General features: G+C 41.7%; 2 protein-coding genes across 2 annotated transcripts; both read left to right on the plus strand.

Moving 5' to 3' along the window:
* Positions 1–5,197: 5,197 nt before the first annotated feature.
* LOC124111533 (tripartite motif-containing protein 54-like) lies at positions 5,198–7,357 on the plus strand. Its single transcript, XM_046471272.2, has 2 exons — positions 5,198–5,331; positions 6,277–7,357. The coding sequence occupies exon 2, from the start codon at positions 6,380–6,382 to the stop codon at positions 7,337–7,339; it is 960 nt and encodes a 319-aa protein (XP_046327228.2). The 5' UTR covers positions 5,198–5,331; positions 6,277–6,379; the 3' UTR covers positions 7,340–7,357.
* A 123-nt stretch (positions 7,358–7,480) lies between these two features.
* On the plus strand, positions 7,481–21,671 carry LOC124111526. The gene is made up of 4 exons (XM_048383090.1): positions 7,481–7,890; positions 16,314–16,392; positions 18,473–18,764; positions 19,851–21,671. The coding sequence occupies exons 1-4, from the start codon at positions 7,496–7,498 to the stop codon at positions 21,482–21,484; spliced, it is 2,400 nt and encodes a 799-aa protein (XP_048239047.1). The 5' UTR covers positions 7,481–7,495; the 3' UTR covers positions 21,485–21,671.
* The last annotated feature ends 216 nt before the right edge of the window (positions 21,672–21,887 follow it).

A 21,887-nucleotide genomic window follows, 5' to 3' on the forward strand; every position in this document is an offset into this window, starting at 1 on the left:
CTAGAGATTGGAAAAAATTCTGTGAGGGAGTGAACAACCGAACGGATGCCAGAACAGTCTGGCGTAAAATACACGCCATTAGAGGCATTAAACGTCACTCCAAAACCCCAAATATACATAATTCAACAAATTCCACACAAAAGGCAAATAATCCTGCAAACCACTTCTCGGCCATAAGCAGTAATAAAAACTTCAGCCCAAAATTCCAAGATTTAAACGGAAGAGCAACCTAGCAGAGAACCAAACAACAATAACCTTGAAATTAACCAACCCTACTCAATGGAAGAACTAACTCACGTACTTCAAAATAGGAAAAAGGGCACAGCCCAAGGACTAGACCTAACATCATACCAAATAATCAAAAAGCTCCCCCCTAAACTACTCCAGGCACTACTTAATCTCTATAACATTATCTATCAAAACGGACAGGCACCTACTCCCTGGAAACAGGCACTAGTCATCCCGATACCTAAACCCGGTAAACCAACTAATCAGGCTAACTCGTACAGACCAATTTCCTTAACCTCAAACTTATGTAAAGTAATGGAATCTATGGCCAAAAACAGATTACAACACTACCTTACTCAAAATAACATCATAAATCAAGACCAAAGTGGTTTCACTCCTGGCCGCTCAACCTTAGATAACCTCGCCCGACTAGAGCAGGTTATTAAAACAGGTCAGCTAAACAAACAATATACAACAGGCATCTTTCTAGACTTCTTAAAAGCATTCGACATGGTTTGGCACAACGGGCTAATACAAAAACTCAAGAAAAAAGGATTAAAAGGACAAATACTAAACTATATCCAGGACTTTCTAAACGATCGTAAAATAACAGTAGGAATAGACCAAACACTATCGGACCAGTGTCCCTTAGAAAATGGCACCCCCCAAGGCAGTATCCTAAGCCCCATTCTCTTCAACATAATGATAAACGACTTATTCGCGGGCCTATCCCCTAAAATAAACACATCCAAATTCGCGGATAACGGAGCCATCTGGATCCGCACTAAAAGTATCAATATGTCCCAAACTCTACTCTAAAAGTCCTTTTACCAAATACAACACTGGGCTGATAAATGGGGCTTCTCCCTAAACTCGGAAAAAACAACAGGAATAGTTTTCAAACATAAAAATATGAAACCTGCTACTCCAACCCTCCAGCTAAAGAACAAACCAATAAAATTCCAAAAACAAACTAAATTCCTAGGGCTAATCTTCGATGAACACCTCACATTGGGGGCTCATGTTAATCACCTAACCACTAAATGCAACAAAGACTTAAACACATTAAAATGCCTCATGAGCTCCAACTTGGGGGCCTGTAAAGAAACTCTCCTCTCACTCTATATCTCACTAATTAGATCTAAACTAGGCTACGGCTGTGCAATCTACAACACCTTAAACCAAACTCTCTCCCAAAAACTAGACTCAATACAATGTCAAGCCCTTAGACTGGTCACTCGTACCCAATATGGCACTTCCCTCACTTCACTTCAGGCCCTTACAGGAGAAATGCCACTAAATCTCCGAAGGGAACACCTCACCTTAAACTTCTGGGCCGCGTCCCAATCCAACCCCCTAATCAATAACTTAATAAACCAAAACATCCGACCCCCAAATCAAGCTCTAACTAGGAAACACCCACTACTCTCACCAATATCTCAACGAATAAATAACTATCTAAAAGAACACAAAATTACCAACCTAAAGTTAAACTGCAAACCATCAAAAATCTTCACACCAACGCTCCAAACTCCCAAAATAGATATATCACTAGCCAATACAATCAACAAACAAACCGACCCAAACATAGCTAAAACTACCTCCCTAGCATACATAAACGAAAATTGGCCGAATTGGTGCAACATCTACACAGACGGATCCTCTGATCCGATATCCAACCACACAGGTTTCGGAATCCACATCGCACAACCTACTAAAAGCACACAATCCTTTCGACTCCCAAACAATCAATCTATCTTCACAGCAGAGCTAATGGGCATGGCCTCAGCTCTCCATAACCAACAAACTAAAAAACACCAAAATATCCTAATCCTCACAGATTCCCTCAGCGGTTTACAGGCCCTCCAAAACAAAAACACTAAAAACCGCCAAAAACTTATAAACCAAATATTAAAAAGCTCTAACGAACTAGCCAAAGCAGGTAAACAAATAGTATTCATTTGGATCCCTGCACACTTAGGAATCTACGGCAACGAACACGACGATAAAGCTGCTAAACAATCACTCAAAATACCAGAAATAAGCCTAAACCTACCAATCTCAAAATCAGAAATCAAAAGTATCAACAAACGCAACCTCACCAAAAAATGGCATTCCCAATATCAAAATTCAAGTAGTCAAATTAAAAAAATCCTAAAATAACCACTTACCAAACCTAAAACCCTCCATCCTTCCAAAAGAATCGACAGAGTAATCACAAAACTCCAAACCGGACACACTAACCTAAACACCCACTTAAATAAAATTTAAAAAACACGCAACAGGAAACTGCCCACACCGCAAACAACTAGAAACTCCAGAACACGCACTCATACACCGCACCCACTACCAGACACATAGAGTTACTCTACAAACCAAACTAAATAAGGCTCTTACGTTACCAACTATCCTTAACCCTAAAAATAAGTCAGAAGAATTCAAAGCCTTAGGCGTATTCCTAATTAAAACCGACCTAATCAAGCGCATCTAAACCCAACCTCCTAAACACACCAACCACATAAACCACTAACCACACCATAACCTGCTCCCTTAGTACGCCCACCATTCCCTCTTAGCATTTATTCCAAATCTAAAAATTTAAAAAATCCTTTTCTAAGCAACCACTTAACTCCTCCTCCGGGTTGCATAATCCTTCAACCCTTTCGGAAACTCACTAAATGGTCTGGCCGGGCCCGTGTGCGAAATACGCTAGAGTCGGAAAGCGCACGTACAATCTCCAATGTAAGTAAGTACACACGTATAGATTTTACATTATGTGACAGTTCATGATTGTGTTACCTATGTTTTTTATTGATACACGTGAGGGCAGAGGTTTGACTTTAACACAGAAAGTAGACTAGACATTGACATATCCAGCAGGTGTCCACCATGATTACATCCATATATAGTCTGGAAGGTTATTTAAGGTACGGACGTTTACTACAATGTCTGAAAAACTATCGGACCTACTGCAGTCAAAGTTGGTAAGAGATTATTAAACAGTCATACATAACTGGACATTACATTTAACGACAATCGGTGCATGAATAAAAAATCTGTCTGTTTAGCTGTCACTATATTTCATCAACAACCAGACCTGTTCGTCACGGGTGGAACGAGCATTCATTGTAACAGCCATCTGCATTATGCTACCCCTGCGTCACAGGGCCATATGACACAGTTGAACCAATCAACTCAACTCGAAAGGGTGGACGGGAATCACGCAAGTTGAGAAGCCCAACGCTAACACCGTATTTGTCCGTGTGTGATTCCCGGGCACCCTTTCGAGTTGAGTTGATTGGTTCAACTGTGGAACACGGAGCTAGGGAGACAGATTATGGTCTGCCTTTATAACACAAGCAGTTACAAGTTATAACGAAAGTAGAAATGAGCTTAAACGTCCATCCATATAGTTCTGTAGGATGTCAGTTAGCAGCTGAATCGTCATCGCTGATGACAGGCTACACACTCAAGATTACTGTTATCAAAATCAATTAACATGGAGCTGGAAAGACAGATTATCGTCTGCTTTTATCTGCGGTCGTGGTACCAGTAGTTACGGGTTATAACGAAAGTAGAAATTAGCTGAAACGTCTGCTGGTGTCCACCCACCTACCCCGCACATTAGCATACTCGGGTCATTTGATTTGCTGCCTAAGTGAAGATTCCGTTTTATGTACATTAACATGCGTGCTGGAAACACCACATGAACGATAGGTAAGTTCTTCGGGTCGGGGGAGGTGTTGTGGCGATAACAAGATTGGATCAGAGTTATGTCCCTTTAAGCATCATCGGCTTGCATGTATGTTTAATATCAGTCATATGACAGTATATGCCTGTATGATTTTGTCTGTCGTGTGTGTGTGTGATGTGTGTGTATTTGAGTGTGCGTGCGCGCATGCGTGTGCATGTGTGTGGACAATCTGTATCCGGTCATGAAAACAATGAAGACTTTAAGTTTTTACTCATCCATACACCCGGTGTCGTCACTGATTCCCAGTTATCTATTCATAACATTTTCACCACTGTTTTGCCTTAGATGACGCCCAATGGAATGCTTTTCGGCAGATGCTGGTTATTCTTTGGCGTTGTCGATTTTTATAAAATCTTAACGTAGTACTTCATAGAGGAGAGTGCGTATCCCAAACACGCCAATATTTGACGACGGTTTAATACACGTGTCTACTCGCCGTCTTGACCTGGTAAGGTCACGTGAGAAAGTTGTGGGGTGACAGGCAACCAGGAAATAAAGTATTGAAGTACGTGCAGTACTCGGGGGAGGTGTGGTGTGTGTTTCAAACCTGATTTACCTTTCACTACAAGAAGCTGAAACATCAACCTGTGTTTATGGAAATGGGTCCATGGCTTAAACGACTGTTGTTCTTGTTTCGGTTTGAAATTAGTCTACTGTTAGATTGTTGAATTAAGATCGTTTTATGGAACTAATTTTAATATCCATGTGCATTAATTCTGTGTCATGTGTTTGAAAAACATGGCATACATTCCACCCAGTCTCTCCACTTCATGGAATGTACATATTCATTACTTAGGGGAAAAGGTGAAATAGTATCATGATACTGCGGGGTATTTGAGGTTTAGGGCGACTTACGTAAAACATATTTAACAAGAGTCATAATGTTCCACAGATATACATGGAATGGGCGCCGTGTTGTCATGTAAACTCCTGTCTCAGTGTCTTGTAATGATGTCACGTCTTGGGACGTTGGGGATGATGCATTCATGTACATGTTGTATGATTCTGTCTATAACATGTGCATATATATTTCACTAAACTATCGGTTTGGCTTCAGATGGCGACCGCGAAGAACCTGACAGAGAACCACCTCACCTGTGTCATCTGTTCTGAGGTGTTCACAGACCCAGCCACACTTCAGTGTCATCATACATTCTGTAAGTCCTGTCTGCTGAAATACACCTACACACAACCGGAAGCAGTACAAGCCAAGTCCATCCGATGTCCCTCCTGTAGACAACAGATGAAGGTGACTAACCCTGGCAGTCCAGTAGAGGAGTGGGTCAGTCAGCTGAAACCACGCCACATCATACAGGGGCTAATGGACGACTTTGGACCCAGCACAAAGGGTAATCAGCTCATTATTGTACTGCCTGACTAATATACCCTTTTAAAAGATATGTAAACAACCACAAACGTGTACATATACAAGCATTCACTCATTTGAGTTCTTATTGTGACTTCATGTTAATAGATTTTGATGCAGGATACTCATTTCTTTCTTGCAAAAGCAAATAAATTAGATTCCGTTTGCGATTAAGAGTTTCCGATAATTTTATGAAATCAACATGAATTTCATGTCCTACCCCTACCACGTCGTAATTCCTTTTTGTTATATTATTGTCAGTTAATATTAGAATTTGTATGACAAGCTAGCATATAAATGTCACAATTTGTGTCTGCTTATCCTGATTAGGGACTACAATACATGTCACAGCTAGGACGGGTTGTGTTGACAGAACTATGGGGTTTATCTTAGTCGCCCTCCACTGTGACATGCCACAGCTAGAACGGGTTGTGTTGACAGAACTGTGGGGTTGATTTTAGTTGCCCTCCACTGTGACATGACACAGCTAGCACAGGGATGTGTTGACAGAACTGTGGGGTTGATCTTTAGTTGCAGGTACATCTTACTGTCTGTGCCATGGCCCTACATTGTAACAAAGCATGTTAAATGAAAACGTGTATGTTAAGTTCCCTGTCAGTTCAGTCTCCCATCTATAAAGACGCTATAACGCCCGCAGGTTTTAATATGCATCTGTTATTGCATATCTAGTCAGCAGATAATGATCTTGTGGTTATGATTACCTGTAGGTCATGATTGACTAGGAAGTGCTACATTGTGAGACAGCATCATTGTTTCGTTACAACCTGTGTCATATGATATGTTCATCTCAAAAAAGGGCGTGGCCGTTTATAACAAAACTAATGTGTTACCTGTTATTATTTCTTTAGATGGTGAGCGATTCTTATCATGTTTTTGACAAATGAGTAAAACACACTTGTCTTTTTAGCTGTGGAGGAACATGTGTGCAGTGTTTGTACAAAACAAGGAAAGACAACTGGTGCTCTGTCAGCGATGTTGTGTACTGTGAAGGATGTCTCCAGTTGCACAACATGATGCCAGGGTTGTGTGACCATGAAGTAGCTCACTTGTCTGATCACACCAAAACAAAGGTCAAGCGTTGCTTCATGTGTCAAGTCCACAGAGACAAACCGATAGAGTTGTTCTGTAAAGACTGCAAGCAGGCAATATGCACGATATGTTGCAGTATAAAACGCAGGGCATGTAAGGATGTTGATACAATAGAGAGTACCACCCCTCTTGTGAAGGAACAACTGACAAGCAAAATAGAGCGGCTCAGAATCAACATTGCAGCTGCGAATAATATCATAACCCAGATAAAATCTACAATTCAAGATGTGAAGAGTAATTCACAAACCCTCAAAGATCAAGTCACAAAGACACGGGAAACAGTGATGTGTGCTATTTTAAGAAAAGAGAAGCAACTCCTTGGTGACATCGACAAAGCTACTGATGACCAATTACGTGAGTTACAAGCAGATATAAAAATCCAGGAGATCGAGCTACAGATGTACCAGCAGCAGTATGAGTTCACAGCCAATGCTGTGACGTCCAACTGTGAGATGGACATGTATGCCGTCTATGAGTCGGTGGATGAGACGTCTACAGACAACAGAGACACGGGCAACAGACCAGCACCAAGATGGGTTGTATTGACACACGACCTGGACAAGCTGAGTAAAGCAGTTGATGAGCTACAGCTGGGGGAGGTTGAAGTTGTCCATGATGTGAGTGACCCCGGGTCTTCTCCTGTTCTACATCACAACATTAACTGCAAGGAAGCTGGGGACGGGAGGGATCCTTCGTTCGTTGACGTCACAGTGTTGACTGTTGATGGCATCAAAGTGGTGGTAGTTGCAGATTATAATGACAAGAGCCTCAAAACATATTACACCTCAAACCTCAAATCCTTTCATAATAAGCTTCTGCTTTCTAATTTTCCTTGGCAAATAGCCAAGTTAAGTGAGAGTCAGATAGCTGTCAGTGTTTGAGGCAGTAAGGAAATAGTTACAGTGAATGTTACCCCAGGTCCTGTATTATTGTCAACTATCACAACAAGCAAGCAGTACCGGTCTCTAGCCTCTCTGAGTCCTTCACAGCTGGCGGCAGGTACATGGAGACAGCCTCACTCTGTGGACATACTGGACATGGCAGGGAGGATACTGAGGTCTATCAACACGGGGGTAATAGAGAGTCCAGACTACATCCACGTCACCAGGAACTACAACTTAATAGTCAGTGCAGGAGACGTAAAATCCCTTGTATGTGTGACCAGTGAAGGGGACGCTGTTTTCACCTACGATTCAACAGGAGACAGAGCTCTGACATGTCCTCTAGGTATCACAACAACCAGCACAGGAGATATCCTGCTTGTAGACTATGACTCCCACAAGGTTATTCAGCTGACACAATCGGGGCAGTTTGTCAGAGATGTCCTCACACAACAGGATGGTCTGGAATATCCTCGTGGTGTCCGTCTTGATGCTGACGGCCTGCTGTATGTTACGTCTGACAGATATGTGAAAGTATTCAAATTCTGCCGGCGCTGAATGTGGAATTAGAGATAACTTTGATACATACACAGTTGAATCTTTCAAAAGTTGAATGCTGCTTTAGGTCCAGATCGGATCCAGTTCTTCCCTTACACACGTAGTCCATCATGTCATTGATTAAATAAAGGGCGACCTAACACCAGTAGTAGTCTGACCTGATAGAAGTACTTCTCAAGTACCTTGCGAAAGGAACGCACAATGACAGCACTGAATGAGGGCAACACTGTACGAGAGATCACGTGACCTAGACAGATGGTATTGGACAGTATTGTTGTTTTATATTGTTCATAGAACAGTAATGTTGTGTTGTGTAGTGTACTATACATCTGACGTGTGTTGTCATGGAGTAACATGTTCACACAATTGCGCATGCTATCGGTCTTTAGATTATCAGTTCGACAACCCATCACCTAATGTTTTAAAGGGGCGTTTAACTCTTATAAAACACCACAAGCGTTCTGTGATCTACAGCGGATATAATGTGTTGATGCTGTGAGAACTGGTTGAGTTCTGTAAATGTACTAATTTGTATCAGTTATTTCCACAATCTGTCGTATTGAGTAGAGTATAATAGTAACAACATTCCACTCAATTCGTACAATACACTCTCAATCAGTCAAGGAAATCTTTGCCGTAGCGATGTTCAAGGAAAACAATGCTATACACCCATGCAGGTGAATTTGTATTCATTGTTTACAAGGGACAGGGTGTGGTTTGACAGGTGATCAAAGGGACACAACTCTGTGCAGAAATATGTATCTCTTTATGCTCTTAATATGCTCTTCCGGAGCCTCGGAATATTCATAAATCTATAATTTGTCCTGAGGTTTTACAAAAGCAATTTATTGCTCACTGGACATGTTTGATCTTCTGAACAAAATGCGTCATAAAAAGATATTGATCGGCTGCTACTTTCATAAAACAAGTTTGGTGTTCTATAGCAATGACTGAAAACATATCCTGTCTGGAACAGAAATCCCATGTGTAAAGTGTAAACGTTGTTTATTCTGGCGAACAGTTATTGCTTGACCGCTCACCCAAGTTAATCACGTTAATACGTGGCATCACAACTACTAAATGATTATACATATATGTTTAAATAGTCCGTACATATACTAGTATATAATCAATTAGCCTTTATTGCATATGCAGGAAACTAGGATATCAGCTAAGTAAGGATGGATGAACAACTTCTATATTACTTCGTACTTCAACTTCTAAATGCCTCTCAAAGTAGTCATGATATCAGCTGACGATTTTGCATTTTGTCAGAAACAAGTGTGAGCAAGTAGCATTGAACCTGTCACAAGAGCGGAGTTAACAGCACACACAACAAAATGCAAGCAAGAGTATGTCATCAACTTATATTTTGTCATTTAATCTTTATATTTCTAATAACCTGACATGTTATAGGTAAGGAGATAGTAATGTTTTTCACACTATGAATGAGTGACATATTTCATCCATCATTGTGTATTCCAATGGTTCGTGATACATTTTAATTGCTTAACGTGTTGGATCTGTATATAATAGTCTAATGTACAGTCAAACATTTTTAAGGGTAGAAGTTGGAAATTATTTGTCATTTCACACTTTTTTGATTGGTTGTCAATCATGTTGTTAGATTGACAGGTGGCGATAGGTTAATTGATAGATATACTAATATCACTTCTGTGGCTAATTTAATTGATTGGCTAATTTGCCTTGATCTATATCCGTATATCATTCTTATTAATAAAACTACTTAACTTTAATTTTCTGGAGACAAGAATAGTTCAGTGTTTGAAACAGAATGTATCAATAAAAACACAGATGCTTTTATCAAAGCTCTAAGGTATATTCATGTTTTACTCATTCAGTGTACCAACGAATAGCCCTCATACCATGCCACTTGCCAGTCTACGACACCGGCATCGATATGACAAAGTCAGAAGTTGCCAAAAACCATCCTATGATGTGTCCGAAGAAAAGTAGATATGCATGATTCAGGAGTGGTCGTTGTTTGTGTGAGTGAGGGGCCTACATAACTGTAGTCATTAGTGAGTGAGTGAGTGCGTGAGTGAGTGAGTGAGGGGGACTACATTACTGTAGCCATTAGTGAGTGAATGAGCGAGGGGGACTGCATTACTGTAGCCATTAGTGAGTGAATGAGTGAGTGAGGGGGTCTACATTACTGTAGTCATAAGTGAGTGCGTGAGTGAGTGAGTGAAGGGGACTACATTACTGTAGCCATCAGTGAGTGAATGAGTGAGGGGGACTACATTACTGTAGCCATTAGTGAGTGAATGAGTGAGGGGGACCACATTACTGTAGCCATTAGTGAGTGAATGAGTGAGGGGGACTACATTACTTTAGACATTAGTGAGTGAATGAGTGAGTGAGGGGCGTACATTACTGTAGTCATTATTGAGTGAATGAGTGAGGGGGACTACATTACTGTATCCATTAGTGAGTGATTGAGTGAGTGAGGGGCGTACATTACTGTAGCCATTAGTGAGTGAATGAGTGAGGGGGACTACATTACTGTAGCCATAAGTGAGTGCGTGAGTGAGTGAGTGAGGGGGACTACATTACTGTAGCCATTAGTGAGTGAATGAGTGAGTGAGTGAGTGAGGGGGTCTACATTACTGTAGTCATTAGTGAGTGAGTGGGTCTACATTACTGTAGCCATTAGTGAGTGAGAGTGAGTGAGTGAAGGGGACTACGTTACTGTAGCCATTAGTGAGTGAATGAGTAAGTGAATGAGTGAGGGGGTCCACATTACTGTAGCCATTAGTGAGTGAATGAGTGAGTGAGTGAGTGAGGGGGTCTACATTACTGTAGTCATTAGTGAGTGAGTGAGTGAGTGAGTGAGGGGGTCTACATTACTGTAGCCATTAGTGAGTGTGTGAGTGAGTGAGGGAGTCTACATTACTGTAGTCATTAGTTAGTGAGTGAGAGGTCTACATTACTGAAATGATTTGTGAGTGAATGAGAGGGCCTACATTACTGTAGCCATTAGTAAGTGAGTGACCTACATTACTGTAGCCATTAGTGAGTGTGTGCGGGGTCTACATTACTGAAATCATTTGTGAGTGAGTGAGGGGCCTACAACAATATAGCAATTAGTTAGTGTGTGAGGGGTCTACATTACTTAAATCATTTGTGAGTGAGTGAGGGGCCTACATTACTATAGCTATGAGTAAGTGAGTGAGGGGTCTACATTACTGAAATCATTTGTGAGTGAGTGAGGGCCTACATTACTATGGCTATTAGTTAGTGTGTGAGGGGTCTACATTACTGAAATTATTTGTGAGTGAGTGAGGGGCCTACATTACTATAGCTATTAGTTAGTGAGTGAGGGGTCTACATTACTGAAATCATTTCTGAGTGAGTGAGGGGCCTACATTACTATAGCTATTACTTAGTGAGTGAGGGGTCTACATTACTGAAATCATTTGTGAGTGAGTGAGGGGCCTACATTACTGTAGTTATTAGTTAGTGAGCGAGGGGTCTCCGTTACTGTGAACATAGGTGAGTGATTGAGTGAGTGAGAGGGCCTACATTACTGTAGCCATTATTGAGTGAGTGAGAGGCCTATATTACTGTAGCCATTAGTGAGTGAGTGAGGGGCCAACATTACTGTAGCCATTAGTGAGTGAGTGAGGGGCCTACATTACTTTAAACATTGAGTGAGTGAGGGGCCAACATTACTGTAGCCATTAGTGGGTGAATGAGGGGCCTACATTACTGTAGCCATTAGTGAGTAATTGAGGGGACTACATTACTGTAGCCATTAAACAGGTTCAGACTCCCGACCTTGTGTGGACCACCTGAGGTATTGTGCTACCCCGTTTCGTACGTACTACGCCACGAGGCAACTCAAAGTGAAACAAGGTGGGTCTTGTTTCCATGCAGTTCCAAGTTGATTCGCCGGCTCTTGTGAAAATTGATATATTTTAAGAAAATGCCAACTTGCAACATGAATATTTAGATCTTGTCCTATAACGAATTCAATTCTATGAAACAGAAAAATGATGGATCAGCTCTTCAGTAAAACAAAAACTTAAATTTTCCTTGATAAGGGTACCTGTGAAAGGTTTGAGTCAAGAAGTCCATTTGTGACATCATCAACTACAAATGTTCATCTTGATTGCCACACTGTTAGTGTTACCATTGTCGGCTCCGTCTTGTTACGTCCAGGCCAATCACTAGACCTTCACTGTAATTGGCTTCTCTCCTGTATTAGTGAGTGAGTGTTAGTGTTACCATTGTCGGCTCCTTCTTGTTACCTCAAGGCCAATCACTAGACCTTCACTGTAATTGGCTTCTCTCCTGTATTAGTGAGTGAGTGTTAGTGTTACCATTGTCGGCTCCTTCTTGTTACGTCCAGGCCAATCACTAAACCTTCACTTTAATTGGCTTCTCTCCTGTATTAGTGAGTGAGTGTTAGTGTTACCATTGTCGACTCCTTCTTGTTACGTCCAGGCCAATCACTAGACCTTCACTGTAATTGGCTTCTCTCCTGTATTAGTGAGTGAGTGTTAGTGTTACCATTGTGGGCTCCTTCTTGTTACGTCCAGGCCAATCACTAGACCTTCACTGTAATTGGCTTCTCTCCTGTAAACATCATTGGCGTCGTCATTATGTTGTTATTTGTGTACATTTATCCCACCTTGTGTAAACGTATCGTCATGTATATATATTAACTCCATGTAGTTACTCAGCATTCATCTGATGAAGGGACAAGAAGTAGCTCTGAAACGTTGTCACAAAGAATAATGTTATCCATAAAAAGTCTCCTGTGTTCGTATTCTTTCAACTTCAAACAACTTCAAAACTTCCCCGATGTCCTGGACTCCTTTACTGCTGCACTTATTGAAGTAGCCACATGGCAGATTGGATATGTACATAGGCCTCAAGTATGTAATGCCACTTTGACCAAAACCTGCACTGTTTCTTGTACAGTAAACTACGGTTATAACGAACTCAAAGGGACCACACATTTTAGTTCGTTATAACCATATTTCGTTATAAGCTTATATACAGCATATATACAGCAAATGTACGGGACCCAGAAAAACAGTTCGTTATATCCGCCGGTTCGTTATAAGCGTGTTCGTTATAAACGTAGTTTACTGTATGTAGATTTTGTACCAACTTACACTGGAAGTATCATGGGTCAACCAATCTTCTGTACCAAGTTTAGAAATGCAAAATGTCTAACCAAAGTTAGATTTAAACACCAGCCCACACATGGCTAATACATATGAATATCTAACCAATGACCAGAAAGCCGTTTCCCTTTGGTTTCAACTAAGCCCCTATGTATATATTTCTGTATACGACCCCCAGTGTATTATTCAAATCTCAATGTACCATGTGACCGGATGTGGACAGAGTGACTCGTGCAACATACATCTGTCATTCACAGACAAACATTCTGTACATCATTGTTTACACCCAAGGAAACTCTCGTCAAGTCAAACATTGCTTCAGAAACACTGAATTATCCTAGCTGGTTTGAAGAACAAAGCAGTGCAATATCTTCAGCTCCTGAATCCTGCTTTGTCTCTACACACCTACCTCAGCACTAAGAGGCTACGTACACGTGACATCACAGACATGTAAGAAACATTTCAGGAGAAAATGTATACCCGTTCATCGTACTTGGTCCGAATTAATAACAGTTATATTTTCACTCTGTGAACTAAGTGGGGTACATGGAATGTTTTAGTCTGACTTGGGTGTTGGTATATTGTGGCAAAAATAGGGTGTTGCCCTTTTTTTAGCTGTAATACGGAAAACACAACACAGACAAGCTCATATGCAAAATGACTTGATAGCATTATCCATTGTACAACTCTAATTTTGCTGAGGATGAAGATTTGATGATATAAGAAAACATCCAACAAATAAAATGTGTTTTGAGTTTGCTGTTTATCGCCACACTCAGAATATTCCAGTTATATGAGGGTGGTTTGTAATTAATCGAGTCTGGACCAGACAGTCCAGTGATTGACATCATGAACATCTATCTACTCAAATGGGATAAGACGTCATGAAGACCTTGTTACTGTAACATGAACATGTGCAGCTAATAATACAACTAGTGTGTGATAAGCAACATAACGCCTTGTCTTATGACATTTTTATTGGAGTTGTAAATCATATTTTACAGGAAAGGGGCGTGAGTGACGTGTTGACAGGTCATAATTTCAGAAAGGGGGGAGCTAGTTGGGTGTTTGAAATAGGGTTTACCGGGCGGCAGATCCAAGATGTTAGATTCAGGAGGAGTAATGTATATCGTCGTTGTATTCAAAGGTGTAGCAAATGCAAGCTAATGGCAATGGAAGCATTAGGAGCTTCTCTGCCGAAGGATTAGATTCCTGTTAATATTCGGTGTATGGTACCTTTTATAGATGGGCTTCTTTCTTATGGTATGTTATCATATTACTATGGGTATGTTATCATATTACTATGGGTATGAAAGAGGCGACTAAGGGGATCGGGTGGTCAGGCTCGCTGACATGGTTCGTTGTCGTTGAATAAGCCCTGGGATGTTCAGAGATTTCAATATTTGTTTGTGAAACTTGTTCCCGCAGTACATTATTACGCGCTTTGGTCTTACACAATGTATGATACAGCTGTATGTTTATTAAACCGATGATCTCTTCAACGTGTGATCTGGCAAGTAATAAAGATCAGTACGCACTCATGAGGTCAACCTTTGCGAGGAAACTGCCTGGGGTGATCAACATTTAGTGTCCCTCAAGTCCGCAAGACATCATCTGCAACACAGAAATCAACTTAGCCAGAGCTCCTGCACATTCTTCGACTGAACTGTACACAATCAGTCTCTATGTGGGCTATAAACCCTCACGTTATACCGCACTTTCGTTAGGCAACACACTGCCGAACTGAAGGTATGAAATATCTTAGGGCTCTTTGCTGCAGCCAAAGGTAGCTTTTTATGCTACAAGTACAGGCAGTACAGCACAACTCTGATCATGGTTACTTGGGTGCAGTCGTATTGATCTGAACCACCCTTGAGGTCAACCTTTGCGAGGAAACTACCTGGGTGATCCACTTTTTACCGTCCTTTAAGTCCAAGTATGAGCACTCACACTTTACCATGTAATAATTCATATCTTTTCCCGCGGAAACTCTCATCGTGGATAAGTCTTATCTCGCTGTCAGTCTTCGGGATAGCAACAAACACACTAGCAACTCTAGGTTTAGATGTGGCAATCGCATAATTCCCTAACATTAATTCTTCCTTTATCTGCAGTTGTGTTTGCTTCCGGTTTAAACATGCCGACCTATGATTCTTAGTCTCTCTGTACTCCTGTCATAGGCCAGTATATCTCCCCATACGTATTTCTATGCAAGGCGCCTTACATCTAGGATGTCATTCAGACAGTCCAGTATTCCAGATATATCCCCTCCTTTGTCAGTAATCATCTTTCAAGACGCCTATACTGGCGTATGTCCACATCTCTGGCGTGAAGTTATCACCGTCCCCTTTTGAACTACCAAGGTCAAGTTTATACCATCCCCGGAATCAAGAAACTTCGCCTCCAGGTCTTGTGCTAACCATTCTATCCACTCATAATCTCTTTGCTTTCTAACGTTTGCCTAGCAAAAGTCAACGCACACGGAGAGTCCTTTTCATATTCCGCAGCCATATTACTTGTAAAACGGATATTGTTTGTTTGTTTGTTGTTTACCGCCGCACTCAGCAATATTCCAGCTATATGACGGCGGTCTGTAAATAATCGAGTTTGGACCAGACAATTCAGTTATTGACCTCATCTGCATCGATCCATGCAATTTGGATCGATGACATGCTTCAACCAAGTCAGTGAGCCTGACCACCCGATCCCGTGAGTCGCCTCTTACGACAAGAATACTAGCCTTTTACGGCAAGCATGGGGTGCTGAGGACCTATTCTACAAAAAAAACAAACTGATATTGAGTGAGTGAGTATGGTTTTAGACTGCTCCTAATCTAATATTCCATCAAAATCTGGCAGGGGACACCAGAAATGGTCGTCACACATTATACCCACCCATGTTAGGCATCACTAGACTACCCCACCACCCTAAAACGGAAAGACCTCCTCAGGATCATGAGCGGCAACCAAGCTCAATATGCAATATTATGGTCTAAGGGGGACAACTCCTCCCTGTGTTACAATACATTCTCTCGAAATTTACACCTTGTAGAAGTTCACGTTTGATTGAAATAACAAAAGAGATTGCACACATTATTTCAGATACATGACTAATGGTCAAACTGAGATAGAATGGCTTGCATCCTGGAGTGTTGGCTTGATGGTACAGATCTGAAGAGAGTCGCACAAAGTTGCTTCTAATGATATACAAGTACATACCTGCACATACCAGATCACGTGATCTACCTAACACGACAGGCGACGAGCGGGTTGTAGTTATTCCAGGAACCAGAAAGAGTGGCGACTTCAGAGAAGAGAGCTCCACGTTGTAATAGAGGTATGTCACATATTTAGACGCCATTGCACATACACACGTATAGATTTTATATTATGTGACAGTACATGGTTGTGTTGCCTATGTTTTACTCTATACACGTCAGGGCAGAGGTTTGACTTGACATTGACATATCCAGCAGGTGTCCACCATGATTACATCCATATATAGTCTGGAAGGTAATTTAAGGTACGGACGTTTACTACAATGTCTGAAAAACTATCGGACCTACTCCAGTCAAAGTTGGTAAGAGATTATTAAACAGTCATACATAACTGATTATTACATTTAACGACAATCGGTGCGTGAATACAAAATCGGTCTGTTTAGCTATCACTATTTTTCATCAACAACCAGACCTGTTCGTCACGGGTGGAACGAGCATTCATTGTAACAGCCATCTGCTTAATGCTACCCCTGCTTCAAAGGGCCATTTGATTTGCACGGGAATCACGCACGTTGAGAAGCCCAACGCTAACACGTATTCGGATGTGCATGATTCCCGTGCACCCTTCCGAGTTGAGTTTATTGGTTCAACTGTGGAACACGGAGCTAGGGAGACAGATTATCGTCTGTCTTTATAACACAAGCAGTTGCAAGTTATAATGAAAGTGGAAATGAGCTTAAACGTCCATCCATATAGTTCTGCAGGATGTCAGTTAGCAGCTGAATCGTCATCGCTGATGAAAGGCAACAAACACAAGATTACTGTTTTCAAAATCAATTAATACGGAGCTGGGCAGACAGATTTTCAACTGCGCTTATCTGAGGTCGTGGTACCAGTAGTTACCGGTTATAACGAAAGTAGAAATTGGCTGAAACGTCTGCTGGTGTCCACCCACCTACCCCGCACATTAGCATACTCGGGTCATTTGATTTGCTGACTAAAATGAAGATTGCGTTTTATGTACATTAACATGCGTGCTGAAAACACCACATGAACGATAGGTAAGTTCTTCGGGTCGGGGGAGGTGTTGTGGCGAAAAACACGATTTGATCAGAGTTATGTCCCTTTAAGCATCATCGACTTGCATGTATGTTTTATATCAGTCATGTGACAGTAGATGCCTGTATGATTTTGTCTGTTGTGTGTGTGTGTGAAGTGTGTGTATTTGAGTGTGCGTGGATGCGTGGGTGCGTGGGTGCGTGCGTGCATGCGTGTGCGTGTGTGTGGACAATCCGATTCGGTCATGAAGACAACGAAGAATTTAAGTTTTTACTCATCCATGAAGTAAACGTTTGTTGCCAGCGAACACCTGGTGTCGACACTGATTTCCAGTTATCTATTCACATAATTTTCACCACTGGTTTGCCTTAAATGGAACGCGCTTCGGCAGATATTGGTTATTCTTTGGCGTTGTCGATTTTTATTAAATCTTAATGTAGTACTTCTCAGAGGAGAGTGTGTATCCCCAAACACGCCAATATTTGACGACGGTTTAAACCACGCTTCTACTCGCCGTCTTGACCTGGTAAGGTCACGTGAGGGGTGTGGGGTGACAGGCAACCAGGAAGTAAAGTATTGAAGTACGTGCAGTACTCGGGGGAGGTGTGGTGTGTGTTTCAAACCTGATTTACCTTTCACTACAAGAAGCTGAAACATCAACCTGTGTTTATGGAAATGGGTCCATGGCTTAAACGACTGTTGTTCTTGTTTCGGCTTGAAATTAATCTACTGTAAGATTGTTGAATTAATATCGTTGTATGGAACTAATTTTAATATCCATTTGCATTAATTGTGTGTCATGTGTTTGAAAAACATGGCATACAATCCACACAGTCTCTCCACTTCATGGAATGTACATATTCATTACTTAGGGGAAAACGTGAAATGGTATCATGATACTGTGTGGTATTTGAGGTTTAGGGCGACTTACGTAAGACATAATTAACAAGAGTGATGTTCCACAAATATAATATACATGGAATGGGGCGCCGTGTTGTCATGTAAACTCCTGTCTCACTGTCTTGTAATGATGTCACGTCTTTGGACGTTGGGGATGATGCATTCATGTACATGTTGTATGATTCTGTCTATAACCATGTGCAACTTTAATTCACTAAACTATCGGTTTGGCTTCAGATGGCGACCGCTAAGAAGCCGACAGAGAACCACCTCACTTGTGTCATCTGTACAGAGGTGTTCACAGACCCAGCCACACTTCAGTGTCATCATACATTCTGTAAGTCTTGTCTGCTGAAATACACCAACACACAGCCGGAAGCAGTACAAGCCAAGTCCATCCGATGTCCCTCCTGTAGACAACAGACGAATGTGACCAACCCTGACAATCCAGTACGGGAGTGGGTCAGTCAGCTGAAACCAAGCCACGTCATACAGGGGCTGATGGACGACTTTGGACCCGGCATAAAGGGTAATCAGCGTATAATACTACTGCCTGACTACTAATATACCTTTTAAAAGGTTTGTAAACAACCACTCATGTGTGCATAGACGAGCATTCAGTCATAGAATTGCTTATTTTTCTTCATGTTAATAGATTTTGATGCAGGATACACATTTCTTTCTTGCAAAGGCAAATAAATTACATTCCGTTTGCGATAAAGAGTTTCCGATGAACCAAAATACCTATCGCGATAATTTTATGAAATCAATATAAATTTCATGTCGTCATTCCTTTTTGTTATATTATTATCAGTTATTAATAGAATTTGTAGGACAAGCTAGCATATAAATGTCACAATTTGTGACTGCTTATCCTGAATAGGGACTACAATATATGTCACAGCTAGGACGGGATCTGTTGACAGAACTGTGGGGTTGATCTTAGTCGCCCTCCACTGTGACATGCCACAGCTAGGACGGGATGTGTTGACAGAACTGTGGGGTTGATCTTAGTCGCCCTCCACTGTGACATGCCACAGCTAGGACGGGATTTGTTGACAGAACTGTGGGGTTGATCTTAGTCGCCCTCCACTGTGACATGCCACAGCTAGCACAGGGATGACAGAACTGTGGGGTTGATCTTTGTCGCCTTCCATTGTGACATGCAACAGCTAGGACAGGGATGTGTTGACAGAACTGTGGGGTTGATCTTTAGTTGCAGGTACATTTTACTGGCTGTGCCATGGCCCTACATTGTAACAAAGCATGTTCAATGAAAACGTGTATGTTAAGTTTTCTGTCAGTTAAGGCTCCAATCTATAAAGACGCTGTAACCCCCGCAGTTTCTTATATGCATCTGTTATTGTATATCTTGTCAGCAAATAATACACTTGTGATTATGATTACCTGTAGGTCATGATTGACAGGGGAGTGCTAAATTGTGAGACAGCATCATTGTTTCATTACAACCTGTGCCATATGATATGTTTATCTCCAGAAAGGGCGTGGCAGTTTGTTACAAAATTAATGTGTTACCTGTTATTATTTCTTTAGATAATGTGTGATTCTTATCATGTTTCTGACAAATGAAATAAAACACACTGGTTTGTTTTAGCTGTGGAGGAAAACTTGTGCGGTGTTTGTACAAAACAAGGAAAGACAACTCCCGCCACTTCTTGGTGCTCTGTCTGCGATGTTGTGTACTGTGAAGGATGTCTCCAGTTGCACAACATGATGCCAGTGTTGTGTGACCATGAAGTAGCTCACTTGTCTGATCACACCAAGACAAAGGTCAAGCGTCGCTTCATGTGTGAAGTCCACAGAGACAAACCGATAGAGTTGTTCTGTAAAGACTGCAAGCGGGCAATATGCACGATATGCTGCAGTATAAAACACAGGACGTGTAAGGATGTTGATACAATAGAGAGCACCACCCCTCTTGTGAAGGAACAACTGACAAACAAAATAGAGGAACTCAGAATCAACATGGCGGCTACGAATAATAACATAACCAGGGGGAAATCTACAATTCAAGATGTGAAGAGTAATTCACAGGACGTTAAAGATCAAGTTATAAAGACACGGGAAACAGTGATGCGTGTTATTTTAAGAAAAGAGAAGCAACTCCTTGGAGACATAGACAAAGCTACTGATGAACAATTACATGAGTTACAAGCAGATATACAATCCCAGGAGATCGAGCTACAGATGTACCAGCAGCAGTATGAGTTCACAGCCAATGCTGTGACGTCCAACTGTGAGATGGACATGTATGCCGTCTATGAGTCGATGGGTGAGACGTCTACAGACAACAGAGACACGGACAACAGACCAGCAGCAGGAAGGGTTGTATTCACACACGACCTGGACAAGCTGAGTGAAGCAGTTGGTGAGCTACAGCTGGGGGAGGTTCAAGTCGTCCATGGAGTGAGTGACCCAAGGTCTTCCCCTGTTCTACATCACACCATTGACAGCGAGGAAGATGGGGACGGGAAGGATCCTTGGTTGTGGGACGTCACAGTGTTGACTGTTGATGACATCAAAGTGGTGGTAGTTGCACATTACAATAACAACAGACTCCTAACATACTACACATCAAACTTAAAATCCTTTGATAATCAGCTTCTGCTTTCTAATAGGCCTTGGCAAATAGCCAAGTTAAGTGAGAGTCAGATAGTGGTCAGTGTTCCACACAGTCAGGAAATAGTTACAGTGAATGTTACCCCAGATCCTGTATTGCTGTCAACTATCAAAACAAGAAAGAAGTACTGCGCTCTGGCCACTCTGAGTCTTTCACAGCTGGCGGCAGGCACATTTGAACAGTCTCACTCTGTGGACATACTGGACATGACAGGGAGGAGACTGAGGTCTATCAACACGGGGGTGGTAGGGACTCCAGAATATATCCATGTCACCAGAAACAACAACTTGCTAGTCAGTGAAACTGCAGTAAATTCCCTTGTGTGTGTGACCAGTGAAGGAGGCGCTGTTTTCACCTCCACTCCCACAGGAGTCAGAGCTCTGTCATATCCTTGGGGTATCACAACAGCCAGCACAGGAGATATTCTGCTTGTGGACAAATACTCCCACAAGGTGATTCAGCTGACAGAGTTGGGGCAGTTTGTCAGAGATGTCCTCACACAACAGGATGGTCTGGAATATCCTGAAGGTGTCTGTCTTGATGCTGACGGCCTGCTGTATGTTACGTCTGCAAGATATGTAAAAGTATTCAAATTCTGCAGGCGCTGAATATGGAAATAGAGATAACTTTGATCTCCATACACAGTTGAATCTTTCAAAAGTTGACTGCTGTTTTAGTTCCAGATCGGATCCAGTTCTTCCCTTACACGCGTAGTTCATCATTTCATTGGTTAAAGACAGGACAACCTAGCACCAGTAGAAATCTGACCTGATAGAAGTACTTCTCAAGTAGACCTAGCACCAGTAGTAGTCTGACCTGATAGAAGTACTTCTCAAGTAGACCTAGCACCAGTAGTAGTCTGACCCGAAAGAAGTACTCCTCAAGTAGACCTAGCACCTGTAGTAGTCTGACCTGATAGAAATACTTCTCAAATAGACCTAGCACCAGTAGTGGTCTGACCTGATAGAAGTACTTCTCAAGTAGACCTAGCACCAGTAGGAGTTTGACCTG

This window comes from Haliotis rufescens, unplaced genomic scaffold (assembly GCF_023055435.1).
Source record: "Haliotis rufescens isolate VD_foot unplaced genomic scaffold, xgHalRufe1.0.p SCAF_44, whole genome shotgun sequence".
Taxonomy (NCBI): domain Eukaryota; kingdom Metazoa; phylum Mollusca; class Gastropoda; order Lepetellida; family Haliotidae; genus Haliotis; species Haliotis rufescens.